Here is a 24,742-nt window from a genome sequence, read left to right as displayed (position 1 = left end):
CCATTGTCCAAGCAAAGAATCTTTTTGCTTAGTTGCACTCGAGCTCTCCAATTTAGAGAAAATGGACTCTAAAAAAGCCTTCAGTTCGAGACTTGCTGGAGAGTTTTTCCTTGTGATACCTGAGGCCTTGAATCTGCTTTCAGAGCAAAGCCTACTATAGCTTTGTTTCCTTAACTTGTAATACCCAGCCCACTTGTCGCAAAACTCTCAAACTGTTCATAGAACAACATTTAAATACTGGTTAAAATCTTCAAGCATGCTAGTCGCTTATCCATAAATGGTGGACGCTCCGACTTTGGTCAAACGCTCAGACAGATCCAGCTTCTGTATATTTGACAGTTTTTTTTTTCTTTCCTTCCAATGAAGTAGGTTGGGGGTGTTAGCTCCGTTTGTTTCATGATAAATAATTTTCTAAAATATATTTTTTAAAACTTTTAATGTTTGTTTAATGTTTATTATTGTGAAAATTAATAATGAAAAAATATATTTCAGTTTTTAAAAAATTTTGTTTGGTTCCTAAAAAAAGTATATTTTTTATTTTAAGTGGAATATAATTTCAAGAAGTTGGAAAAAAAATTCTAAAATAACATATTATTTATTGATTATATTAAATTTGATTCTTAATTTTTAAATTGTTATATTTCATCATTTAGAATTTGATTTAATTTGATTTTTGTATCAAATTTAGTCTTAATTTTTTTTATTAATTGTTTTTCTCTTATCCTTTGTTTAATTTAGATTTTTTTTATGTATCACATTTGATTTTTTTTAATGCTATTTATTTTATTTAAAATAATTAATGAAATTGTTTTTTTTCCTAAGTTTGTCCTCCTTAAACCTTTCCATCTATCATATTTGGTTTTTATTTTTATAATTGTTATTTATTTTATTTGAAATCATTTATAAAATTAAATTATATATTTTTTAATTTTATCCTCTTTCTATTTTTTTATTTGTCAGTTTTAATTCCTATTCTTTTAATGAACTTGCAAATAAACAGGACCTTATTGTCTTTATCATTGTTGTTAAACTTGGATTGATCTGGCATGTTTACCTGTGGTCTGAATTAAAAAAAAAAAATTACTTGACTGAATAAGAAAAAAATCTCAAATTGACCTATTACCTAGTAAAAAACCAGCACTTAACCTATAGATTTTATTTTAAAAGAAATTGGTTAAATTAACATCATTTTTTATTGTTTTTTTAGGGTCAATTCAATTATACCCTACCTGTGAACCGGGACTAAAGCTACCTTGTCATGTCCTTAAAGATCTTTCCATGAAGCACTTGAGAGTCTAACTCAGTGGTCAACCGTGTGACTTGTTCCGTCCCCGTCCCGAGTTCGATCCTTTATGTGCACGGCTGTCACCCCCGCGGTACCTTACCTGCTCACTGGGCTTGCAGGATGTTCAGTGGGCCGTGGAGAATAGTCGTGGTGTGCGCAAGCTGACCCGGACACCCCACGATAATAATAATAATAAAAAGATCTTTCCATGAATACAAGTAAATAAATTATCAAAAACGAAAATAGCATAAGCACAGTACATCTTAAACAATTTTTCCATGACACCTAGTCTCCTCTCAAACTAAAAAGGAGAAAAACACACACACAGAGAGATCAAGAAACCTGGGAGAAGGAAATCCACTCCACTCTCTACCTACATTTTGGAGTAAGAAGTTTCAATTTATTGAATAAAACTATTAAAAAGAAAAGACAGGAAAAACGTGTAATGATGAAAACACTTGCACAAAAAAATACGAAGGTTGAATAACTGAGCGACACAAAACATTCTTATCTACAGCCTAGTTAAATTTGTTTTTAGATTGAGATTTGTTTTTTCCAGAATTAAAGTTTATAAGATTGCTATGTGTACTTGACGTTGTAATAACTTTTATAATTATAATTTATTTAAAATATAGTTTTTATCCTATTTTAAAATGAACTCTACGAATACTTTTTATATCCAAATAATTTTTAAAATTATATAGTCAGAATAAAAACGTCTTCACAACCAAAGAGATAAATGGAGCCTAAAACACCCATCCATCCGTGGTCCACTCACAGCCGTCTCTTACAAAATGCAACAATCCAACTAACGACACCGAATTTACCAAGTGTTTTAGTTCTATTAAAAAGTTGGAAGTTTGCTGCAAGAAACTCTAGATAGAACAGAAGTCATTATAGTGTAGTGAGCTGTCTACCTGTGGCATCATTTGGCACTTTCTTTGGCCACCATCGTCTTACCGTACCAAACCACCTTGTTCCAAAGATTATTAATCTTGTGAAGAAACAGGAACTGGATGCTTTATTTGTTTAGTTGATGATTGATTACCTAATTAGCCAACTGGATACGAATCTTTTACCCCATTGAGCAGCTGCTGCTCTAACTCCTTGCCTTTCTCCTGCTTCCTTTATTCTTTCTTTCTGAAAGTTTTTCCGCCCCTCTTTTTGGACCTCAAGTAGGAGAAAGTCATTCTAATCAAATAATACAGACGTATATAGTATTGATTTTAATGGCATCACCTCAAGAAAGAAACAGAAAATCACTGCAACAAGAAACAACTTAACCTAATCCTAGAGTCATTATAAATATGCCAGAAATTTATTAAACCTCAAAAACAGGATTTCACGGAGTAAAAGAGGATAAAAGACACCCAACTTTCATGTGATTTATTAGTTGATTTTTGCTCATCAATCTTTTGTCCCTTAGCCAAAATGCAGAGCTGTACTGTCGAATAGGGTCCCAATAACCTTTTGGCTCCTAGCACTCAGTTCCCACCCAGCACTTCTCAGCTTGTCACCTGCTGATAGCTTTTAAGCCTTAGCCATGTCCATGATCCTACTCACATTCTCCCATAAAAACACCTTTGCTCCCCTTGCCCTCCATCATCTTCTTTAGACACATTTATTGAAGTTACTTAATCATAGGTGTATTGATTTCATAATAAATTAATGGCTTCCTTTTGCTCAATATTCTTGGCAATGTTCACGGTCTTGATGGCCTATTTTTCCTCACCAGCTTTGACATCTCAAATACACGTACAGTTCTCTACTATATCAGCAGCCCCTGCATTTTTGCATGATGCCCCCTCATTCTCTCCTCCAACTTTATCACCAGATATTGAACCGTTGTTTCCTACTCCTGGAGTTGGAGCACCTTCTCCTACTGAGTCATCAATACCAACCATTCCTTCAAATCCAAGCCCTCCAAATCCAGATGACATGCTAGCTCCTGGCCCTGCAGGATCGTCAATTTCACCATCTGGTTCTTTGTCAGCCTATTCTTCAGTGTCTCTAACTTCATCAGGACCTTTAAACTTAGCAGTTTTTCTTGGTTTGCTGGTGTTTTGCTTAGTGCAGCCTTCTGGTATCATGTGAGGTCCTCTCGGTGACGGCTCAATTATTGTTAATAGTGGTTCCAATTTTATTTTTTTAATGTTTCGACATTTCTTCTTTTTCATATACTAGCATATATTGTATATGTTTTGTTGTGTTGTTAGGTGAATGAAAGTGTATGGCATTGTTGTGAGTTTGTGATAGGAATTCCCTTCAAAAGACAAACTGTAATTTAATAAAGTTGTAGTCCCATTTCTTTGCATCTCAGTGTTCTTGGGGAGACATAATGAGGGTTTATTTGAAGATTACAGGAGGTTTATCTAGATGGTTAAGTAGTAAATTTTGATTCTGTCACTGTGCTTGTTTGATTGCATGCTTTGCTAGCCATGAGGATTCTCTAATCACTAATGTATAGTTCTCTCTTTTCCTTTCTACTGTGCCGTGTTTTATTGACAGCTCGTCTGTGAGGTTACATATTCTATATTTCCAACCAAAAACAATTTACTTAATATCATTTACCTTATAAAACTAAAGATCACCTAATTATAAGATTTGATTGAACAACGTTAAGCTGATTTCACAAGAGTGTAAGACAGTATCCCAATAAAATAAGATTAGATTGTTTCATGAGCATATCAAGGCGAGCTATGTGGGAGACAAACAAGAATATCATGAAAAAAAAGTTATTTAATTTTATATATTCTATATTTAAAATAAGTTGTATTGTTATTAGTTTTTAATAATAAAATATGTTTAATGTGCTTTCATGCTAGATTTTTCTAAAGTGATATATGTTTATTTTTTATTATGAAATATAAAATTACATATTAATTGTTTTTATTATTCCTTAAACAATTTTCTAGGATAATGTCCAACGATGGTTCATAAATCTTATATTGCGTTTATAAATAAATACGATTAACATGTCACACAAATATTTTTTATGCGTATATTTATAATAAAGTTTCATTTTAAGAAATTTTACTATTCTTTCAAAAAAAATTTAAGGATAATGCCAAATGCTAGTTTACTTATCCTTAGTAGATCATGATTAATAAAATCCTTAACCAAAACTTCAATAATTATTTATTTAAAAGATGAGTAGAAAATATTTTTTCCATGTAATTTTATTATTTTTTGGGTCAACTTCTAAGGATAAAACCATCAATAGTTTATTTATCCTATGTCGATCCACAAAAAATAAAACATTGAAAAAATTACTTACAAATGAATATTTATGAATTGAAGTGTGTGTATATATATATATATATATATATATATATATATATATATATATATAGAGAGAGAGAGAGAGAGAGAGAGAGAGAGAGAGAGAGAGAGAGAGAATTTTATTATCATTTTTAAATCGACTTCTAAAAATAAAACCCTTCGGAGATTTTTTTTAATCTTGTATCAATATATGATAATAAAACCATACATAAATATTTACGAGTTGAAAAAATATATATTTTCTTAAAGCGATTTTATTGTCATTTCTAATCATTTTCCAAGGATAAAACCCATAGAGGGTTTTTTTTTATCCTATATCAATCATGTTTACAAGTCAAAAATATTTTTTTTTCAAAATGATCTTATTACCATTTTTAGATTGATTTCCAAGGATAAAAATCATTGATTTTTTTTAATCCTATATCGATTTATTATAATAAACTCATGAATGCGCAACACAATTATTTATCCGCACATATCCACCAAATCAGCACTTTAAATTCACATTGGGCACACAACCACATAATATTACAACATCATAAAAAAAAAACAATCCAATCATTCAAAAACACATCCAATAATTCTAATAATTCACATCAAATTAAAGATTATTCATAAACAAATCAACATCACAAAAGTCCCACAGTTCATTATACATGTTCAAAAAAACGTTTAAGTACAAAATCAATCTTTCTAGGTAAAGTAGACTGAAATCAACTTGAAATCACTAAAACAACTTTAGTGCGTGCAGCTCATGCACATCCATGGATGATGGTGTGTGCAATCACACTCTAATGACTCGAACATACTGAGACCTAATAGATTAGGTAAATCATCAACTCCTCTTTCTTCTTTGGCCGACGGTGAGGCAAACGAACTAAGGAAATAGATCTAACCACTTTAAGCTTCAACTCTCTTCTTTCTCTGTTTTGTTTCTCCTTTAACGGTAGTTGTCGCCATCATTGGTGGACATGTGTTTGGCATTGTGGTAGCTTTTGTTGCTGTGATTTGAAAAAAAAAATCTATTTTATAAAAATCACTTTTAGTTGAGGTTAACTTTATAAAATATATATTTGGCTAAAACTGTGGTTAAAATTGAAGTTAAACAAAAAACAGTTTAATGTGTTTAGTTAATAATGCTTTTCATATTGAGGTTTGATAATAAAATGACTAAAAAGAACACATATTAATATTTTTTTAATAAAAATAATGTAGATTTAATTATTATTACATCATGAAATGAATAATCATTTAGGAAAAGGTTATTCTTTTATCTCATTAAACTATTTCCAATTTCATCGTGTACAAAATCCATACGGGAAGGCCTTTACGCTCAATGACTTTTTGAGCGTGCAACAACATTAAGTTAGAAATCATTGGGAACAAAATTGGAATTGTAATCAAATTCTGCAAATGCCACATCATCTTGCGATCTTCTTCTAATGTAATTAAATAATGCCATTAATACAACTACAATTTGAACTTGAGTTTTGTATGGATAAGCAGTTATGTTTTGTAAAATTCTCCACCTCTGTTTCCATACTTCAAAAGAACATTGTATCACATTACGTAGTGATGAGTGTGCACGATTAAATACTTCTTCCCGACCTTTTGGTTGTCCACAACACCTAAAATCTTATAAGTGATACCTTTCACCTTTATATAGACCTAAATACCCATACTCATTGGGATATCCAACATCAATCAAATAGTATTTACCTACAATTAAAAACAACTTGCTAAATTTTACATTAAATCAGTAAATAAAAATGCACATTATTAAACTTACATTAGTTGTGGTTCAATTTCTATCATATTACTACCTTCCGGTGGTTTTGGGAATTTTATATTACTATTTTCAATAACCTCAAGAAAAATATGTGTATTGTGTGCATTACCTTCCTATCATTCCCACACAAACATGAATTGCACGTTAAAAATACAAGTAATTATAAGTTTAATGTCAGTGAACATTTTCTTCTAATAAATGTAATTTGATAGGGCTTGGATATGCAAGTACGAACATGTGTGCCATCATTTGTACCAATACAGTTCTATATGAATAAACAAATGACAATTAGATTGTAATTATTTAACAACATTCATTAAACAATTTAGCTTGATTTTAACAATAAAAAAAACATACATCTTACCTTGAAATGAGGTATGTATCTTGGATTCATTGTAATTTCTCTTTAAGTGTTTGTAAATTCAAAATCTTCAGGTTTGTGACATTTACCACAAACAAACATACTACTTTAAAGACTTCTTTTATGTATCTACTAATAGTTTCACTAGAATGCTGAAATCTCTCATGCATTTTCCTATTCAAAGCCCTTAATCCTATTGTATATAGAAATATTGTCATTTTCTCGAATGCTCTTCTTTCTTGAAGGTTTTTACCCATACTGTGTTTCTAAATCATTACAGAGGCTCAAGAAAGTTGTAGTGTCCATCTTAAACATGTTAACACATCATTTTTAATATCCTCTTAATACTTCGTTCAACCAACACATGTTTGTATTGTATGAAACCATTCAAGGTTCTTTATGCATATAATTAATATAATACATGTTTATAGCCCGAGCTATGTATAAACTTAATTTCTGCATATCAAACTGTCACCTAAAAAATGATTCACCATCATCATCATTGTCATCATCGTCATCGTTACTGTCATCATTATCGTCTTTGTTATCATTGTCGTTGTCGTTTTCTTCATCATCTCCATCATCACCAACCCTTCTAGAGGCACCACTGCCTTCACAATCATGCTAATTAATGTGGTCTACAACATGATTAATATTTTCATAATAATTATCAAAATCTTTGTTAAATATAACATTAAACTGTGAATCATCCATATCTATAATGATGGGTAAGTAAATAAATGAATAATGTTTTTAAAAAACACCCTAATATATATATATATATATATATATATATATATATATATATATATATATAATTGGAAATAATTGCAGATAACTATTTTAGTAGAGATGTTCCTCGTCGAGATAGTTTTTTTTTTATCATAATATCGAATAGAAGCCTTGACTTATATAGAATAAAGGAAATGATGTTTGGCATGAAACAATTGCAATTGTTTGCTGATATTGTATTTCAGGTGAGCTTTCAATTATTTATGCTACAAGGAAAATTTCAATATGCTCAATAATTATCTATGTATCTTTTGTATAGATTATGAATTGGGATTAATTATCTGCTCCATTACAACCTTATGTCTATGAGCTGGAACAATTGGATTCTAGTATCCTGTTTTTTTTTGCCTTATTTTATGCATGTGATAGCTGCCAAGATTCTGTTTTATCTCAATTGTTCACGATTTCAAGTCCTTAAAGTTTCGGACTTTCTTTCCTTTTACTATCGTTTTGCTTGTATAAAAAAATAATTGATTTCAGTTACAATATCACATGCTTGAATAATTGACATGAAAGTCTACAAAAGATGCGGCACATCACTCTTTTTGTTTGCTTTTGACAAACCTTCAAGAAGGCAATGTTGTGTCAACAACTTTGCTTACATTGTGATCTAGATACCGACAACTCAATTCTTTTATTTTTTTTTCATTCTAATTGGACATTACTTTCTGGTTTTGATGGTGTTCTAACTTCATGTAAAAAAAGGGGAAAAATTAAAAACATTTACAGAAATAACTTTGCAACAGAGTTGTTTAACTATAATGATGTGAATCAGCCCATGAACACTAAGGACCCATTACACGTTCCAAGTGGGCCCATCATTAGGTCTAAAGCGAAGGCCTTGAAAGAAGTATTGAATGGACTGGTTGTGCAAGTTTCAGCCAGGACTAAACTTGAGGATCCTTTGGAGCATTAAGAGGATGCTTTAATACATTTAATCCATGTACAAGAGGGGCCTAATCCTTTCTTATTTTAGCCATGAAGTTTTGACAAAAAAGCTGCTAATTTTGTATCAGTTTCGACTAGCCTTATTATATAATGTTTCCATGAGTTTTTTGGAGTCCTAACTAATATTGAATTTTCTATTATATGTGAGAACATTGATTATTTTCTTTAAATATTAGGATTTATTATTTTCTTTTCTTTTCTTATCATGTGAGGAGAAAACACATCAAAAGAAATAAAGGAATTCAAGATGACTTAGGAAACACATGGCCGACACAGTCTCCTTGTTGTACAAAGAGAATAATTTAACTTAATTGTGTTTTCTAATATTAGAAGGATACCAAGAGGTGGAAAATAGAAGCATTAAAGACAACATTCTTTTCCTTTCAAAAGAAGAATAAATACAAGGCTGATATCAGAATCCTATTCTAACTTGAAAACCAAAGGGGCGACAATTTCTCCTTTAGTTCCTAGGATTATTGAACAACTTTATAAGCTATAAATAAGTCTTGTATCAGACCTACAATGTTTTCTTTTCTTCTTCTTCTCATCTCACAATAGATAAAGATGTAGGACTTCGGGCTTTATTTTTATTTTGTTAGCTATAACCCAAAGTTTGTTTGGGTTTAATGAATATTTTGTTTTCAGCTAGGATCCAAGGTTTGTTTTGATTAGGGTTCGGGTTTACTAGTAAAGGTTTTAGGTCAGTTTTTATATATGGGTCAATTTAGTCAACAAGGATAGATCCATTAGAGTTAACTTTTTCAGAACTATTTAAATACATGTAAGACTAAATTTAAAGAGAGCCATTAATAAGTAATACTTATAAATTTTTCAGTTTTAATGTGTGAGATATTTTTGCATTCTATAGTTCTTGAATGAACTTAATTTGACTTATCGAAGATTAACTAGCTTCGTGGCATCATTCGACTTCAGTCCAATAGTGCTGGTACTTTGAGACAAGTTTTTATTGTGTCACACTTCTATCAGACCTATTAAACACTTATGTAAATCACACGACATCATATCTTCATTGCAGCACATGCACTGTCATTTTACAAAGAATTGTAACAATGACATGCAGACTACTATAATACATGTTTAAGGTTAATTAAACAAAGTTTAGTTCCTAATGGATTTATAAAACATCTATAATACAAACATTTCTTTAAAACCGTTATCAACTAGTCTTTTAAATCACAAGCTAAAAATTGACAAACACATCCAAACCAACAATCAACCAACAAACTTAAAAGTTTCTAACTTCCATAAAATTGAAGAAATAATACAATGAAAAGCTACCGACATATAGATACCAAAAACTGATAGCTTCAAATGTGAATTACAACACAACATTGGACTAACTTCAAGAAATCATAAAATGGAAATTCATCTTATCAAAATTGCTAGATCATTGATCTACAAGTGTAAAAATATTTAAATAAATTATCAAACATGTTAAATAACATACCACATTCAATTTAGCTTTCATTTAGAAATAACAAATAAATTCATGTATTAGGGGAAAAAAGTACATACCCTATCAACTAAGGATGTTTACTTCGTGTATACATCTCCATAACCATTTTAATTTTATTTTCAAGATTTTCCATACTAGCCCACATTTCTTTCTTCCTTTTTAAACTTAGATACTCACTAGCAAAGTCATGAAAATTATCTTCAATTGTGACTCCTGGAATGGAGTGAAGCTCAATCATAACCTGTAAGATACTATACCCTTTCCAATCCATATGCAAAGCTATCGAATCACTCTTGGTCGACATGCTCACAGCTAGTTGATCCCACCGTGACAGTAGTTGTAAGCAAATTCCAAAAGTTTTTTTTCTTTCCAGTTCAAACCTCAAAATGATCTCTTTCTTTTTTCTTGCCACTGCTTTTTTGTATTACAGTTGTTGGACATATTAACCCCACCGACCATTTTAGAAATGTCATTCATAAAATTTGAAATGTCATCCTCCTCTGAATCATTGTTTTCTTCTTCCAAATCATTCTCATCAATATTGGCATTGCTAGTGTCATCATCACCAACATCATTGCCACCAAAGACTCTTGATGATGATGCCCACACATGCTATCTAATAGCAACAATATTGGAGAACATTCGATCAAATTTGAACATTAACGATAGTTTAATACTACCATGTCTAAACTTTTTTACTCCTCTTATTTCCTATATATAAGAAGTTCAAGTAATTAATGCAACATTAAATATTTTAGGAATTAATGAAACAAGATAAAAACAAATAAAATAGTAAAGATCATGAATGGATTTTCTCTTCCACTATCCATCACTAGCAAAGATTGTTTCTAATTCACTATTCCAGCCCACACTAGTCTCAGAATGAGCTTTGTCCATATCCTCCAATCCTTTTTGAATCCATCCTATTTGTTTTTTAGTTGTGTTTTGGTGAATGTATGGCTGGTTTGTTCTTTGAAGGATGTCATAAGAAATTTCCAATCAGCTTCATCAAAATGAGTATTAGGTCTTATTCTCATGTTAATGGCTTTGATGCACAAGTCATAAAAGGTATGCAACATTCCCTTAGTCCAAGAAGCCTTATCCATACTTTCAAGACCTTCTATTCTAACTTTGAAAACAATTTTTAAAGGAAACAACCAATGATATCTTGTTTAGATAGAAAATTCAGCATTAACACTAATACTAAATAGTTATTAAAAATAATAAGATAAACTAACTATTATACAAGACATGTTATGAAGCACTTAGCTTACTAAATAATCAACAAGGTAAACAAATGATAAAAAAAATAAAGCATGTTAAAAAAGAAAACATTATTTCATCCAACATACAACCTAAGTGGTAATTTCATTTTTCTATTTCACATATAAACTATTGCATATACTTTCATTTGGATTGAAGAGAAGAAAGTAAATGGGCAGCTAATAAAAACACAACAACCTCTAATGATTACTGAAAACAACTTAAATTTATACAGCTTTACAATACTAGCAAGTAATAGAAACAACCACATAATGCTACTTCCTTAGTTATGCAATGATTTAGCACAAGATTATAAAATAAAAAGGAATCTTGATTTTAGTTAGGACATGGATTTATTAGTAGTGTAATCAAGAATAAAAATATCTTACTAAGAAGTAACCTTTTTCATACCAAATAATATACCACAAGCAGCAACAACACTAGTTGAGCACTCACACAAGTCACCTTTCGAAAACATTACACAAATAAAAAAAACACTAAATTAACATTGCCATCTCTATTCTTAGTAACATGGACATACCATATCGAAAAACATTTCATTATATACAAGAAACACAACAAAAAAAAAACATAAAATTCTTGAATATAAATAAAATTGCATTTGTTATCATAACTTTTCAAGTACAAAAATAAGGTTATGCTTTGAAGGTGCTTGTGCATGATATTAACATTCTAATTTAGAAAGCATAATTTCACTAACCAACTGGAAAAGTTATGGTAGATAACTTATGATCAATATATGCATATATAATGCTCATCTGTAGTTTAGCTGAAATGGATACTAGAAAGAAACCGAAAGCAACACTACCATCCATTATTTAGATACTTTAAATTGGCTACCTAATGTAAAACATAATTGTTGAGCTTTGATGTTTCAAATTATTTAACATAATTTTTTCATTAATCTACACTAGACTATTGAATCAGCATAATTGAAAAAGACAGATTAATAATAGAAAGAAAATGAAGCTCATGTTAGAGCTCATAGTTCAAACACCCATTAATAGCACTTACAGACCCTCATTCTTAATCTGGCATTAAAAAGAACTTGATAAAATTGGCAATATCAAAGATTCATGTAGGTTTCATAGCAAGAATCAAAAGCAAAATATGAATTAATATTTATTTTATCCATTAAACACTGATAATAAAAACAATTTACTTAATTATGCTAAGAGCTATAGCTATGTTCTAAGTTTCAACACAGTTTATGGGCATGTAAGTGCAGTAGTGTGTGAACATTCAGAATACAACAACAATACTAGTTAACAACACCAAGAATACATCCTAATCTAAATAACTAAACTAAACATCACCTTTTAATTTCTATGTAGATTAAATAGATAGTCACTTAAAAATTTGAAAAGAAAGGCATACATTACCAAAGCAAGTCATAGTCTGTGCTTGCCCCCATACAAGTCTCCTAACACCTTTTGTTGTTGTTGATTTAGTTTCCAACACAAATCTGTCATTTATTTCTACAAGAAAAAAAAATCTACTATTAGAAACATCCTAAGAAACTTTAAGTTAATTTTTTTTTATTTGAAGAAGAATAAAGAAGAGAGTGATGGGATCTCAATTTTGATTTTGAACACAGAACAAAAAATTAGAACAGTAGTTATTCTTTGGTGAATGAGCTTAAAAAATCACATACTATTACCTTTTATAAAACGAATCTGAAAGGTAATCGCAAGGAAATAAAAGGAGGCAACTGATGTAACCATATTATTCGATAGTTTCACCCACATCTATCTAATTTTTTGTCCATGTTTTATATATAAAATGCCTTGATATTCTTTGTTTTATGTTTTGAAGGCATTTTTTGATGAAAGATGCAAAAAGGAGTAAATTGGAGGTAATTGGCAGATTTGACGTTCAGTCGATGTTTTGTGCAGAGTGTGAGTTCTAGAGATCGAAATGAAGTGATTCCAGTGGCACTAAAAAGCTAACATCCATACCTTTCTGGAAATATAATGCAAGAAAAATAAAAGGAGAAAGATCATAGAAATCACATCCTGCAAAGTCAAATCTCGCATTCTGTCAATGTTGACCTTTGGTCATTCAAAATTTAATATCTGGAGCTACAGAAGTCCAATTAATGCAAAATTAATTTTATTGGATTCCTAATTCAAGGACCTATCCACGCTCCAAATGTCAGCCAAAAACGATGTCATATGAGGGAGATATTATTTTCCAAAGATGACAACTGAATTCTGCCAGCAAACAGGTTTCGTGAAGAAACGAGTCCAAATTGCATTCCAAAGCATCTAAACCGACATCCAAGTTTTTATATCAGCAATTTAGCTCCTCTAAGTCAGATATTGAAGATTTCATGCAAGGCTATTTCTCCGTTTTAGGAAAAATAGTTATTGAAGTGCTTAAATGTAAACTGCCAACTTAAGGAAGGACTATTTTGTAAAATAGAGACTAGGGTTTCATAGCATATATAAAGAAAGAGAGAAGGAGGCAGCAGCCAGCAGAAAAGAGGGAGAGCAGAAGGAGGCAGTAGCCAGCAGAGAATAAACACAAATTCTCTCCTCTACAAACCCAAAAAATCATGCTCTTTTCATTCTTTAGAAGTAGTTGTTCAATAGTTATGCAAGGCTAAGCTCTTTTCTTGGTTGCAAGGAAACAACAAACCTTCGGATTTTAAGAACCGTGAGATTTATTCTTCCTTCTATTTTCAGTTTATGTTATGAATGAGTATGATTGTTTTCCTATGCATATTTTCTATGATTGTTGTTGATGATTGCTAGAGCGGACTCTAAGTTATTGTTGTGAACAATCTATTGCTAAGTTTAATATCAAAACCGGAGTTGTGATATATGAACTTGTGAAGCAACTAAGCTTGATAATTGTGGCGGAACTACGTTATTGAACTTAGGGAGAACATTAAAACAAAGTGACACAAGCTGCGAACAGCTTGTATGTTAATCTTGATGAAATTATCTAGTTCTTAAAGCTACCATTAAATTGAATCATTAGTGCGGACACTTTGATTGTTTATTGGTTAGGATTAGTTATACGGCAGATCCGTTAATTAATCAATGTTAAGAAAAGATAAAATTTCAGAACATAAATTGCAATTTTCGTTTCAAGGATCGGTTTTAATTTCCGTTGGTGGATGTGTGCTTGCGACCAAGGTTTGTTTTCTTGATAAGTTTTGGTTTTAATTGATTTTGTTTGCTAGTTTAATTGCTGCCATAGTTTAGATAATCACAAACCAAATCCCCCCAATTACATAGCGTACAACATAAAAATCTGACTTGAAACTTCCTCGTGGGATCGACCCCTTGCTTGCTCTATACTATCTTGTGTGTTTTAAGCTAGGGTAATTAATTTGTGCGACCGCGACATCGCAACAGCAACAAGGAAAGAAGATCGATAAGAGAGAACAGAACGATGTGGAAGAACAAAGATGAAAAAAATTGGGAAAGAGAAGATAGATCTGCACACTAATAAACAACCTTACAAGATCTATAGTGCTATGGTAGGATGATAGAGCTGCTGAGGGTTGTTTTGGAATTTTATTCCAACAATTATTTCTTTCATATTGTTGAGGCTAGTTGTTGTCAACAGAAAGATGAGAGAATGGTTTTCAAAGATGGTTTAAGTTGCATTCCAGAAACTGATGTGAAACCTTAATTTTTGGTGGATCCCACCAAAATAAAAACTATGGTTCATGCCTAACCAAATACCACTTTTTTATGGTTCACCCTAACCTTAATTGCAGCCGCACTACCAAACACCTTTAAAGGTATGGAGATTCTAGTTGCTAGGTTAGTTTACTGACAGGAAGGTCAATGGTCATAAGCTGGAGCTGCTTGATGAAGCATGGTTGGACTATTGTGGATGATGTTTTGGCTGAGAGGAATAGAGAGTCGTTGTCGTGAGGGAGAACTCGTCGTTGTTGTTGGTGTTGAGGGTTTGAGAGAGATATCTTAATTAGAAGATGGGTGATGGTTTGTTTGTCTTGATGATGGTGTGGAGCTAAAAACTGGGGGATGCGAGTCTGTGGATGTGTGGTGGTTGGTGACTTGGAGAAAAATGTTAGAATTTTCATTATTATTTTGGCTTGCAACTGATGGGTAGAATAGCCTAGGTTTTCTTGGCTTTTAGGGGAGAAAGGTTGAAGATGAAGATTTTTACACTTTTTTTTTCCTTTTTTTATGTTTCCAGCTTGCTTTGTTAAAGAGAGTCATAAGCTTCTTGTGATGTCTAACTAATTCATTGTGTAGAGCCTTTTTATTGGAATGTTATTGTTTGTCAGGGGTGTAAATGTGTATGTCTATTTATACCATGAACATTCTTCACCTTTATATTATTTTTCTGATATTTTTAGAAAGTTCCACCTTCCTGATTGGGTTCTCGAATATCATATATGCAGTAGAAAATATAAAACAAAATTATTCAGGGGTTTTTAAGATTCCATTAAACAAATCTATAGTTGTTTAGGGATTTATTATCTAAAAATCTAATCTTTTTCAGCTTTGAATAATTCTTTAAAGGCAAAGTTGTTGTAAACTACAAGTCATTCAATTATTTAGCTTCCAATGATAATTCACATGAACAACTCATGAGAAATCTCCTAAATCTCTATTAGAATAGAGAGATTGCAATGCCTAGAGTGCTAGCTCTAATTTTGTGTTTATGTAGTTTTTATATCCAGCTTGTCTTTGCAGACTCATGTTCATTTCTCCAATCCTGGTGCATTTTCAGATCACTCTATGGCTTTAATATAGATAGGTCCTCGTTAGTTTCATAATACAAGAAGTTTCAAATTCTTTAACATGTAGGTTGATCATCTTGGGTTTTCGGAGCTTCTTTATAATAATTGGACAACAGATATCTATAGATCACGTATGTATATCCTTTGTCGAAGGCTACAGCTTTTGAAGAGGCCTCTAAAGGAACTCAATAAGCTACACTTCAGTCACATTTCTGAGAGAGTTATTAGAGCTGAAGATGAACTGGATTGTCACCAAATCATTCTACAGAATGACAGAAATAATTCTCAGCTCCTGATGCAGGATAAACAGCTTAGGCTCAAGCTCATTAATCTTAAATCAGCTAAAAATATGTTTTTTAGTCAGAAGCTCAAAACTACTTTCTTTAAGGAAGGTGATAAGGGTACTAGGTTCTTCCATTCATTGATGAGTAAAAAACATAGGAGGAATAACATCCCAGCTATTTAACGTTTAGATGGCGTGCTTACAAATTCTTTGGATGAAGTGGGTGCAGTTTTTGTGAGAAACTACCAAGAGCTGCTTGGGACTTCCAGGCATACTGTCCCGATTTAAGCTATGGTGGCTCGCAATGGTCCTTGCCTTTATGACAATACCTATGATCTCCTCCTTGCCTCAATGTCTAATGATGTTGTTAAAAAAGCACTCTTCAGTATTGGCAATGAAAAGGCTTATGGCCCTGACGGCTACTCTTCTTTTTTCTTCAAGAAGTCTTCAAATGTTGTTGGGAATGAATTTTGTGCTGTAATTAAAGATTTCTTTGTCTCGGGGGAACTTTTAAAGCAAGTTAATCACTCAATCATAGCTTTAGTGCCTAAATCTTCCAATGTTACTTCAGCTGCAGATTCCAGGCCTATCTCATGTTGTAATATCATAAATAAAGTCATTTCCAAGCTCTTGGCAGGTTGTCTAGCTAATGTGCTCTAGTATATCATTAACCCTGCTTAGAATGCCTTCCTTGGAGGAAGAAATATGGTTGACAACATAAATCTTCTATAGGAGCTCCTCCAGCATTATGGTCGAAAATGAGCCTCTCCTAGATGCCTCATCAAGATTGACTTTAAGAAAGCTTTTGATTATGTTCAGTGGCCTTTCATCAGGCATCTATTTCTACTGTTAGGCTTCCCAGCTTGATTTGTTCACTTAATCATGAAGTGTGTTGAGACTTCATCATATTCAATGGATGCTAATAGTAACTTATCTGGTTTCTTTAAAGGAAAATGTGGTGTAAGGCAAGGTGATCCCGTATCACCTTACCTATTCATTGTGTGTATGGAATATTTCTCTTGGATGCATCACGTGGCCTCTCAAAAGGCTGATTTTCACTTCCATTCAAAGTGTAGCTCCCTTGGTATAAGCTATTTAGCTTTTGCAGATGATATCCTTCTGCTCTACCGATGTGATTTACCCTAAGTGAATATCTTATTTCAGCAGCTTCTGGTTTTTAGAAGGATGTTAGGGTTGGCTATTAATGCTACTGACCGACGGCGGAATGGTAAGCTTCTTCGTTCACCTGCACTCGTTCCCGCCAGCCTAATCTTCTATTTTTTTCGGTGGAGTTGGAGAGGCTGCCAAGCATGATATCCCCAAGGATGATATCTTGTAATATACAGGTTTTTCTGAAGGTGGTTTTCCTTTTAAGTAACTTGGGGTGCCATTAAGTCCTCACAAGCTGCTTGTTAACCAGTACTATCCTTTTCTACATAAGTTGGAGGCGTGTATACAGAGTTGGATGGGGAAGCACATGTCTTATGTTGGCATGCTTAAGCTAATTTGTTCTGTTCTGAGAGGGATGATTCAATTTTGGATCAGTATCTTACCCATGCCTTCACTAGTTCTCAGTCGTATCTCCTCCTTGTGTAGAAATTCTTTATGAAGTGGGAACCTTACAAGTCATAAACCAGCACTTGTTGCTTGGAAAAATATATGTCTGCCTAAGTACGAAGGGGGTCTGGGTCTTCTTGATCTTAAAGCCAGAAACAAAAGCTTCTTGTCAAAGAACTATGGAATATCCATCTTGAAACTGACTCTCTTTAGATTCGATGTGTTCACTATTACTACTTACCTCGTCACACATTATGGACTTCTAAGCTCTAGAAAACTTCTTCTCCCCTCTGGAAGTCCATCTTGCTCTTAAAACATCAGCTGGTTCGTGATTGTGGCGGCACTGCTAAAGCAGTTAGCATGCTTCAATACTGGCAAAATAATTTTGGATCATTCTCTGTTAATGCTCATGAACATTTCAGATTTAAGAGTGTCTCTTTTCCATGGTGCAATGTAATTTGGGAGCAATAGGCAATGCCTCATCACAGCTTCATCCTATGGTTAGCCGTGCTTGGAAGGCTGAAAACAAAAGACAGACTAAGGCCTGCTTCATCTGACAACATTTGTTCTCTCTATAAGCAACATGATGAAACTCACAATCACCTTTTCTTTGCTTGTGATTGGACTTTCTTTTTCTGGAGGAAGGTTAGTCCTGGTTGCAGATCAATAGGAGCATAGCTACTCTGAATAGTGTACTAAGGTCTTAATGCTAACAAGAAGGGGTTGCAGTTAAGAATGCACAGAGTTTCTTTAGACATGGTTGTGTATCTGATCTGGGGAGAAGGTAATAGAAGAGTGTTTGACAATGTTGATAAATCTATTGATTATTTGCTCCGCAAGTTTTAGATTCTCTTCTACACAGTTTTGTACTTCCATGAATCAAATCCTTTAGCTTATAGTGTTTCAGGCTGAGCTCTGAAATGTCTTCACCTAGGATTTGGCTATTTATATTCTAGCCTCTTTGAAAGCTTACTCTCTTCCTTTTGTGTCTTTTATTGCTGTGGTTATTTCTTGCTACTTTTAGTTGTGTTGTTTCTCTACTTGTTTGGGATATATGCATCTTCATCTGTTTCTGCTTCTTGCTTTTTTGTTGGGGTTCTGAGACTAGCTGGGTGAGTCTCTTCTGATGGTCTATTATTTTTCTTCTGGATTGTTTGTCGCATGGCTTGCTATCGTTCTTGGTTTCTTCTGGTGCCCGCTCTTGTGTTTGCTGGATGTTCTAGTTTCTACTGGAAGGTGGCTTGCCATTTGTTGTGCTCCATCCGCCTTTGTTGAGCTGCTTGATGATCTCTGCTAGCTAGGCTGCTCGGCTTTGCTTTTGGCTCCTTTGGAGTCCGGGTCTTGATATGGATTTTGGTTGTCTTGTGTTGTTGGTTGGGTTAGCTTGGACACCTCCACTATGTGGTTTCTTTGTTAACCTTTCCTGCTCATTTTGGTTTTGGCCTTGCATAACCTATTTTTTGCAAGGAGCTTGTTTCCTTATATGATCTTTATGTATAAAATATAGGTTTCTCTTTGCTGCCTGGTTAATTGGTTTATGTATGCATGACTTGGCTATTCTCGGTATTCTTTTGCTTGGGAGCCTATTCCCAATTTGTATATGTAACTGAACTTGCTGGTTTTCCAGCATGGTAATCTTGGATCTTAATTTATATTTACATTCTGATTAAAAAAAAAAAAGAGAGAGAGGCATATCTTACTATTTATAGAGAAATATAAAAAACCCTATAAATCAATAAAATATGAATTTGCTCCCTGAATAATATACATATATTAATTCAGGATAATTTTAGAAATAAACTCAATCAAGGCCTTGATTTTTCTAGGTTTAGAAATATAATCCATGTATTAATTATATTGTAGTTCTTAATTTCTAAAATATATTTTAATCAAGTTATACTCAATTAAATCATCCTAGTTAAATTTATAACTAATGGTTCTTAATGTGTGTGATTCATTAGGTTTCTAATATGTTGGCCCAAATATAAATTCTAATTCTAATTAAATAGAATAAAATAAAATAAATTAATTAATTTATTATCAATTAATTAATTTATATTTGAAGATCAGATGTATTGTCTAACAACGTGTTATGATTCCCCAAATATTAGAAAAGTCATTAGTTTGACTTAACATTTTCAATAACCGGTTTTTCAGTGTAATTAATATTATTTCATCAATAATGTTCTAATTTAACATTAAAGCATGTAGTATGTCTTACATGTTAAATCATGTTTGTTTTCTAAATAATAGTCATTGATTATGTGAATAAGATTTGAAATTATTTTCAAATCTCATTCCACCTTGATTAAGGATTTCTTAATAAATAATACTATTTGAAAACAAATGAAATATTTTTTCTAATTCACATAGGGTGATGAATCCTTTTTTAACCACTTAAGTACCTTCATATAATTTATGTTATATCCAATGTCTGCCCTTTAGTTACCTCGACTAAAATAACATGTAACAGGATCAAAGTATAACATTCTGTATATAAGATGACTTAGTGATCTCAAGTCTAAAGATGACTTACAAAATCGTCTCGTGAGCCTTTTCATAGATATAAGTGATTTTTTATTTGGAATTCTCATGCAGTTCACTGTACATGTCTTATGATAAACATCTATATATTAGTTATAGGTATCCTTTATACCTTAGCTTATGAGAACAACTGTTTCTTTTCATAAAGGAAAGAACATAATATGTATCAGTCTTTACGACTCTAATGAAAGTCTAATATTTAAGAGAGCATCAACCAAAAAAAATTTAGGAACAATATTTTGATGTAATAAGAATTCTATAATTATAACAACTTTATAATTTTCTTTACAAAGCATTTTTGTCCCATAAACTTTATCTTTACTCTAGATTCATTAATCTAATATTATACAAATATTAAAGATAAATTAAGCTTTTATTAATAATAAATATGTATTTACTTAAATATAATAATATCATGTATGTATAACCAACCGATTGGATACAGAACATATTAAATTAACACCTCCACCTTTTAAATTTTCAAAATTCTTTCTTATAAGACATCTTTGTTTTTTTCTTTGCACTTGTTATTTTTAAATTGAAATAATCCTTATTTTTTTTAATTACATTTCACTCATAAAAAAAATTGTTGGATTGATTTTCTTTCTTTTCTTTTCTTGAAATTGGCCAAATCACGTAGAAAAAATATTTTCTAAGAATTTTGGTATTTGTTTTTTATATTTTTCTTATTTTTTGAAACATTTAATGAAAACTAGGTTCAAGAATATCATCATAATAAAGATTACACTATACTGGATTTCCTAGGTTGGACTCTACTCTGGATTACACCTCATAGTATAATCATCTATATATATATATATAGATACAAACTGTGTTTACAAACTACCCTACTTGCCGTCGAAAATCCACATCTACAGAGCTTGGACTCTACTCTGAGACTTTGAAGTTGCATTAAAAAGCTTCCCAAGAAATACATCCTTCAGCTTCTCGACTGTGAAATGGCTTCCTTTTTTGTGGGAGTCTCTAGCTACACACTTCCTCAGCTTCGTATTCTCTAACTTCAACACTTCAACTGTTAAACTTAGCTGTCTTATTACTTCTCGTTTCTCTTCATCTTTCTGCAAAAGTAGCTCCTCGTAAATCTTGTTCTCTTCCCCAAGCCCTTCTATTTCTTCCCTCAACTTCATCACTTCAAAATCGTACAGAACACTTGAAAATTCAACTTCTTTCATTCCTTCGTTGACTTGAGTTTCATTCTTTTCTTCTCTCTTCTCTTCATGTTTCTGCAAAATATGATCCTTGCTAATCGTCTTCTCTTCCCTAAGCCTTTCTATTTCTTCCCCCAACTTCATCACTTCAACAGTGTACACAACCTTTGAAATGTCAGCTTCTCTCATTCTTTCATTGGCTGGAATTTCTTTCTTTTGTTCTCTCATCTCCTCGTCTCTCTGCAAAAGATAACCCTTGTAAATCCTCTTCTCTACCTCATGTCTTTCTATTTCTTCTTTCAACTTCTTCACTTCAGCATTATACATGGTACAAACGTCAACATCTTTCTTTTCTTCACGTGTCTCAATTTCTTCCAATTCTTCACCAATTTGATCTTGTTCAGGGTCATCTACTTCCGACTCAGCAGAGTCCTCAATGTGGGTTTGTTTCTTTTCTTCAGCTATCTCAAGTTCTTCCAATTCTTCATCAACTTGAATTTGATCTTGTTCAGGGTCATCCACTTCAGACTCAGCAGAGTCTTCAGCATGGGTTTCTTTCTTTTCTTCAGGTGTCTCAATTTCTTCCAATTCTTCATCAACTTGAATTTGGTCTTGTTCAGGGTCATCTACTTCAGACTCAGCGAAATCCTCAGCGTCGTAAATCTCGGAGTGGCTGCCATATGTTTGATGTATCTCCACACTCAATAACTTCTCAGGTCGATGTTTGGTTGAAAATGGCAACCCAAATGTTTCCAGGAGGCGATTTCCAGAGTCAGACTTAAGTTGGTCATATCGCTGAGCTAATGAGCGATGTGCCCTGTAAAAATCTTCAACCATGCTAATTAGCTCAGGCCGTTTCTTGTAATACATCTCTGCACGTTGAGCAAAAGAATCTGCATCTGGCTCTATCAGTTTCATCATTGACTTTGTCTTCTTGTCTAGCTCTGCCAAAACAGATACGAGATCCTTAATTCCAAAAATTTACCGTCTCACCAGAAGTACAAATTAAGACATTATTAATGAAGGCAAATCTGGTACATAATAAATTTTAAACACTGGCAGATGGTAAAAGATCCCCGGGATAATCAAAGTCAAAATGCCTAATTCTAGGTATTTCTTTAACACAAAATGTTGCATTGTAAGAGATCTAGAACTTGGAAAGTGTAAGCACCTGAGCAATCATCAACCAGCTTACCACAGAGAATTGCAATTGGCAATCACCTCAACTAGCTAGTTAAGTTCTATTTATTATAGTACCATCAAAATCTCAGGTTGGTTTAGAAGTAAAGAAAAAGCAAAGGCCAAAGCGGGTAAACGAAAAACATAAGAACAGCAAAAGCGAGTCCATGGCCCTACCAACTTCCAAATTTTTTTACGAATCTACATTTTGTGATTCACAAGGGTCGCGACCCCTTTTAACTAATAGTCAACGGGTACGGCATCATTTTTAGAACCTTAGAAAAATGATGGAAGTACATCTCAAAGCCATTTCCTCAATCAAAAGACTGAAACTAGTTGCGGGACTTTAAGGGGGGCCTGTATTGAGGGGCCGTATACCATAATTCCCACTACCAAGCAGTCTTACTCAGACAATCACAAACCTCACATCCTGGCTCCTTCTAAAAAACAGTGCCATGAAGATAACGCATGATCCGTATTAACTTGGAGTTTTACTCCATTTTAAACATAATTCATTCCCAATACCCATCTACCCTATCAGTTCTTTATGGTTGAAGACCCCTCCAAGGACTACCCTTTTCAGGATTGTGCCGAATAAGTCATAACATTATCGATTAAATTCAACCAGTAAAAGATACACTCTTACAAATATGAAAATAGAATCTATGAAACCCCACTTCGATTAGATTTTGAGCGGAGAAAAGGCTCCGAAGGAAACGAATCACATCAGTGATCCTAATGCTCATAGCATATCTCTGGTACTTGTTTCTAGTAAATCTCCCTTTAACACACAGGTCTGGTAAATCTCGATACTCCTTTCAACTAACACAAAAATAAAAAATAAATAAATTTCTAGGGTTAATAAGTAATTGGATCCACCTTCCCTGGTGGAATTACCTCTCTCTCTAACCCCACATGGTGGTCCAAGCCATTTCTCGGAATAAATTGTATATACAACCCTGATTAGTATGGCGATAATCAATTAGTGACTATCTCACCCTGTAGTTCTCAAAGAATCCATAGCTGGACCCACCCAAATAGCAACACTTTTCTCAGGTACAAGAAAACCCAAAAAGAATTATAATAGGGTCACCAATTTATTTTGTTTTAAAAGAAGGGGGGGGGTGTTTACCAGCGAGAGTAGATTGTAGCCATGGAGATCCACTTGAGGTATAATGACTGTCAAACCACCAGCAGTGTGATGTTTCCTTGTTCATCGTCATCTCCACCATTTTCTTTATCTCCACTTAATAATATTAAATCAATATCCCACACTACATAAATGAAAATCAATAGGGTTTTCAGCAGGAAAATCTTAACCTAAGCAATGTTACAGGTTGTGATTTCGACAAATGACAAAATCTGATTAAAAAGACAATTCGGTACATTTTCTGGAAGCAAATCACATCAAGGAAACTGCCGCAGTCAGGTGGATGGGGGTAGTTTAGTCATTTTAATTTGTGAGAATAAAGAGGGAAGTTTCAAATTTTGAAAAGGCCAAAATAACCAGAAATTATTGGAAAACCAAAATGATAAATCTGCAACAGCACAGCAGGTGAGGTTAGCTTATGGCCAAAATAATACATGTACGTGTATCAAAACGTGTAGCCTGTAGGTGCAGCAAAAGAAGATATTTACTGAATCACCCTTATCCTAACACAAGTGTTTCGTTTCTTTTGAAATGGGAGGGAGTAATATAGAACTAGATATCATAAAGAAATATAGAATAGGAAACAAAGTCCGATATGTTTGTTGATCAGAGCGAACAATGGTAAATACATAGATAGAGTCAGAGGGTGATGATGATACGAGAGCAATACCTGAGACGAGAGAATGCTCTTCTTCCTCTTCGATCGTCTGAATCTCTCCGTCTGTCCTCCGCCCTCTCCTCTTGCAGCAGCACTAGTGTTTTTACACTGTCTGTCAGAGTAGTTGTTGTTTAAATTAAATCCTCCTCCGTTACTTATTATCGGTGGACTGAACCACTAGCAGCCTGGCGTGTGTAAGTGTATAGGTGAATTTACGAGATTAACCAACGAACCAGGCTCTCAATCCAAGGACTA

At 32.9% G+C, this 24,742-nt stretch overlaps 2 protein-coding genes across 3 annotated transcripts; one reads left to right on the top strand and one right to left on the bottom strand.

The window, feature by feature from the left end:
- The first annotated feature begins 2,829 nt into the window (after positions 1-2,829).
- LOC133692838 (classical arabinogalactan protein 26-like) lies at positions 2,830-3,660 on the top strand. Its single transcript, XM_062113989.1, has one exon. It carries the CDS (start codon positions 2,954-2,956, stop codon positions 3,377-3,379), a length of 426 nt encoding a protein of 141 aa, XP_061969973.1. The 5' UTR covers positions 2,830-2,953; the 3' UTR covers positions 3,380-3,660.
- Positions 3,661-20,979: 17,319 nt separating this feature from the next.
- LOC133691594 (protein NETWORKED 3A-like) lies at positions 20,980-24,742 on the bottom strand. 2 transcript variants are annotated; one of them, XM_062112170.1, is made up of 3 exons: positions 24,500-24,742; positions 23,812-23,953; positions 20,980-22,444 (listed from the first exon to the last, which is right to left on the bottom strand). In XM_062112170.1, exons 2-3 carry the CDS (start codon positions 23,909-23,911, stop codon positions 21,204-21,206), a joined length of 1,341 nt encoding a protein of 446 aa, XP_061968154.1. In that variant the 5' UTR covers positions 23,912-23,953; positions 24,500-24,742; the 3' UTR covers positions 20,980-21,203. The 2 variants fall into 2 exon arrangements, with proteins under 2 accessions (XP_061968154.1, XP_061968155.1); XM_062112171.1 differs by lacking the exon at positions 23,812-23,953.

This window comes from Populus nigra, chromosome 4 (assembly GCF_951802175.1).
Source record: "Populus nigra chromosome 4, ddPopNigr1.1, whole genome shotgun sequence".
NCBI lineage: Eukaryota > Viridiplantae > Streptophyta > Magnoliopsida > Malpighiales > Salicaceae > Populus > Populus nigra.
Note: the sequence above shows the minus strand (reverse complement) of the source record. Positions and strands in the feature narration are given on the sequence as shown.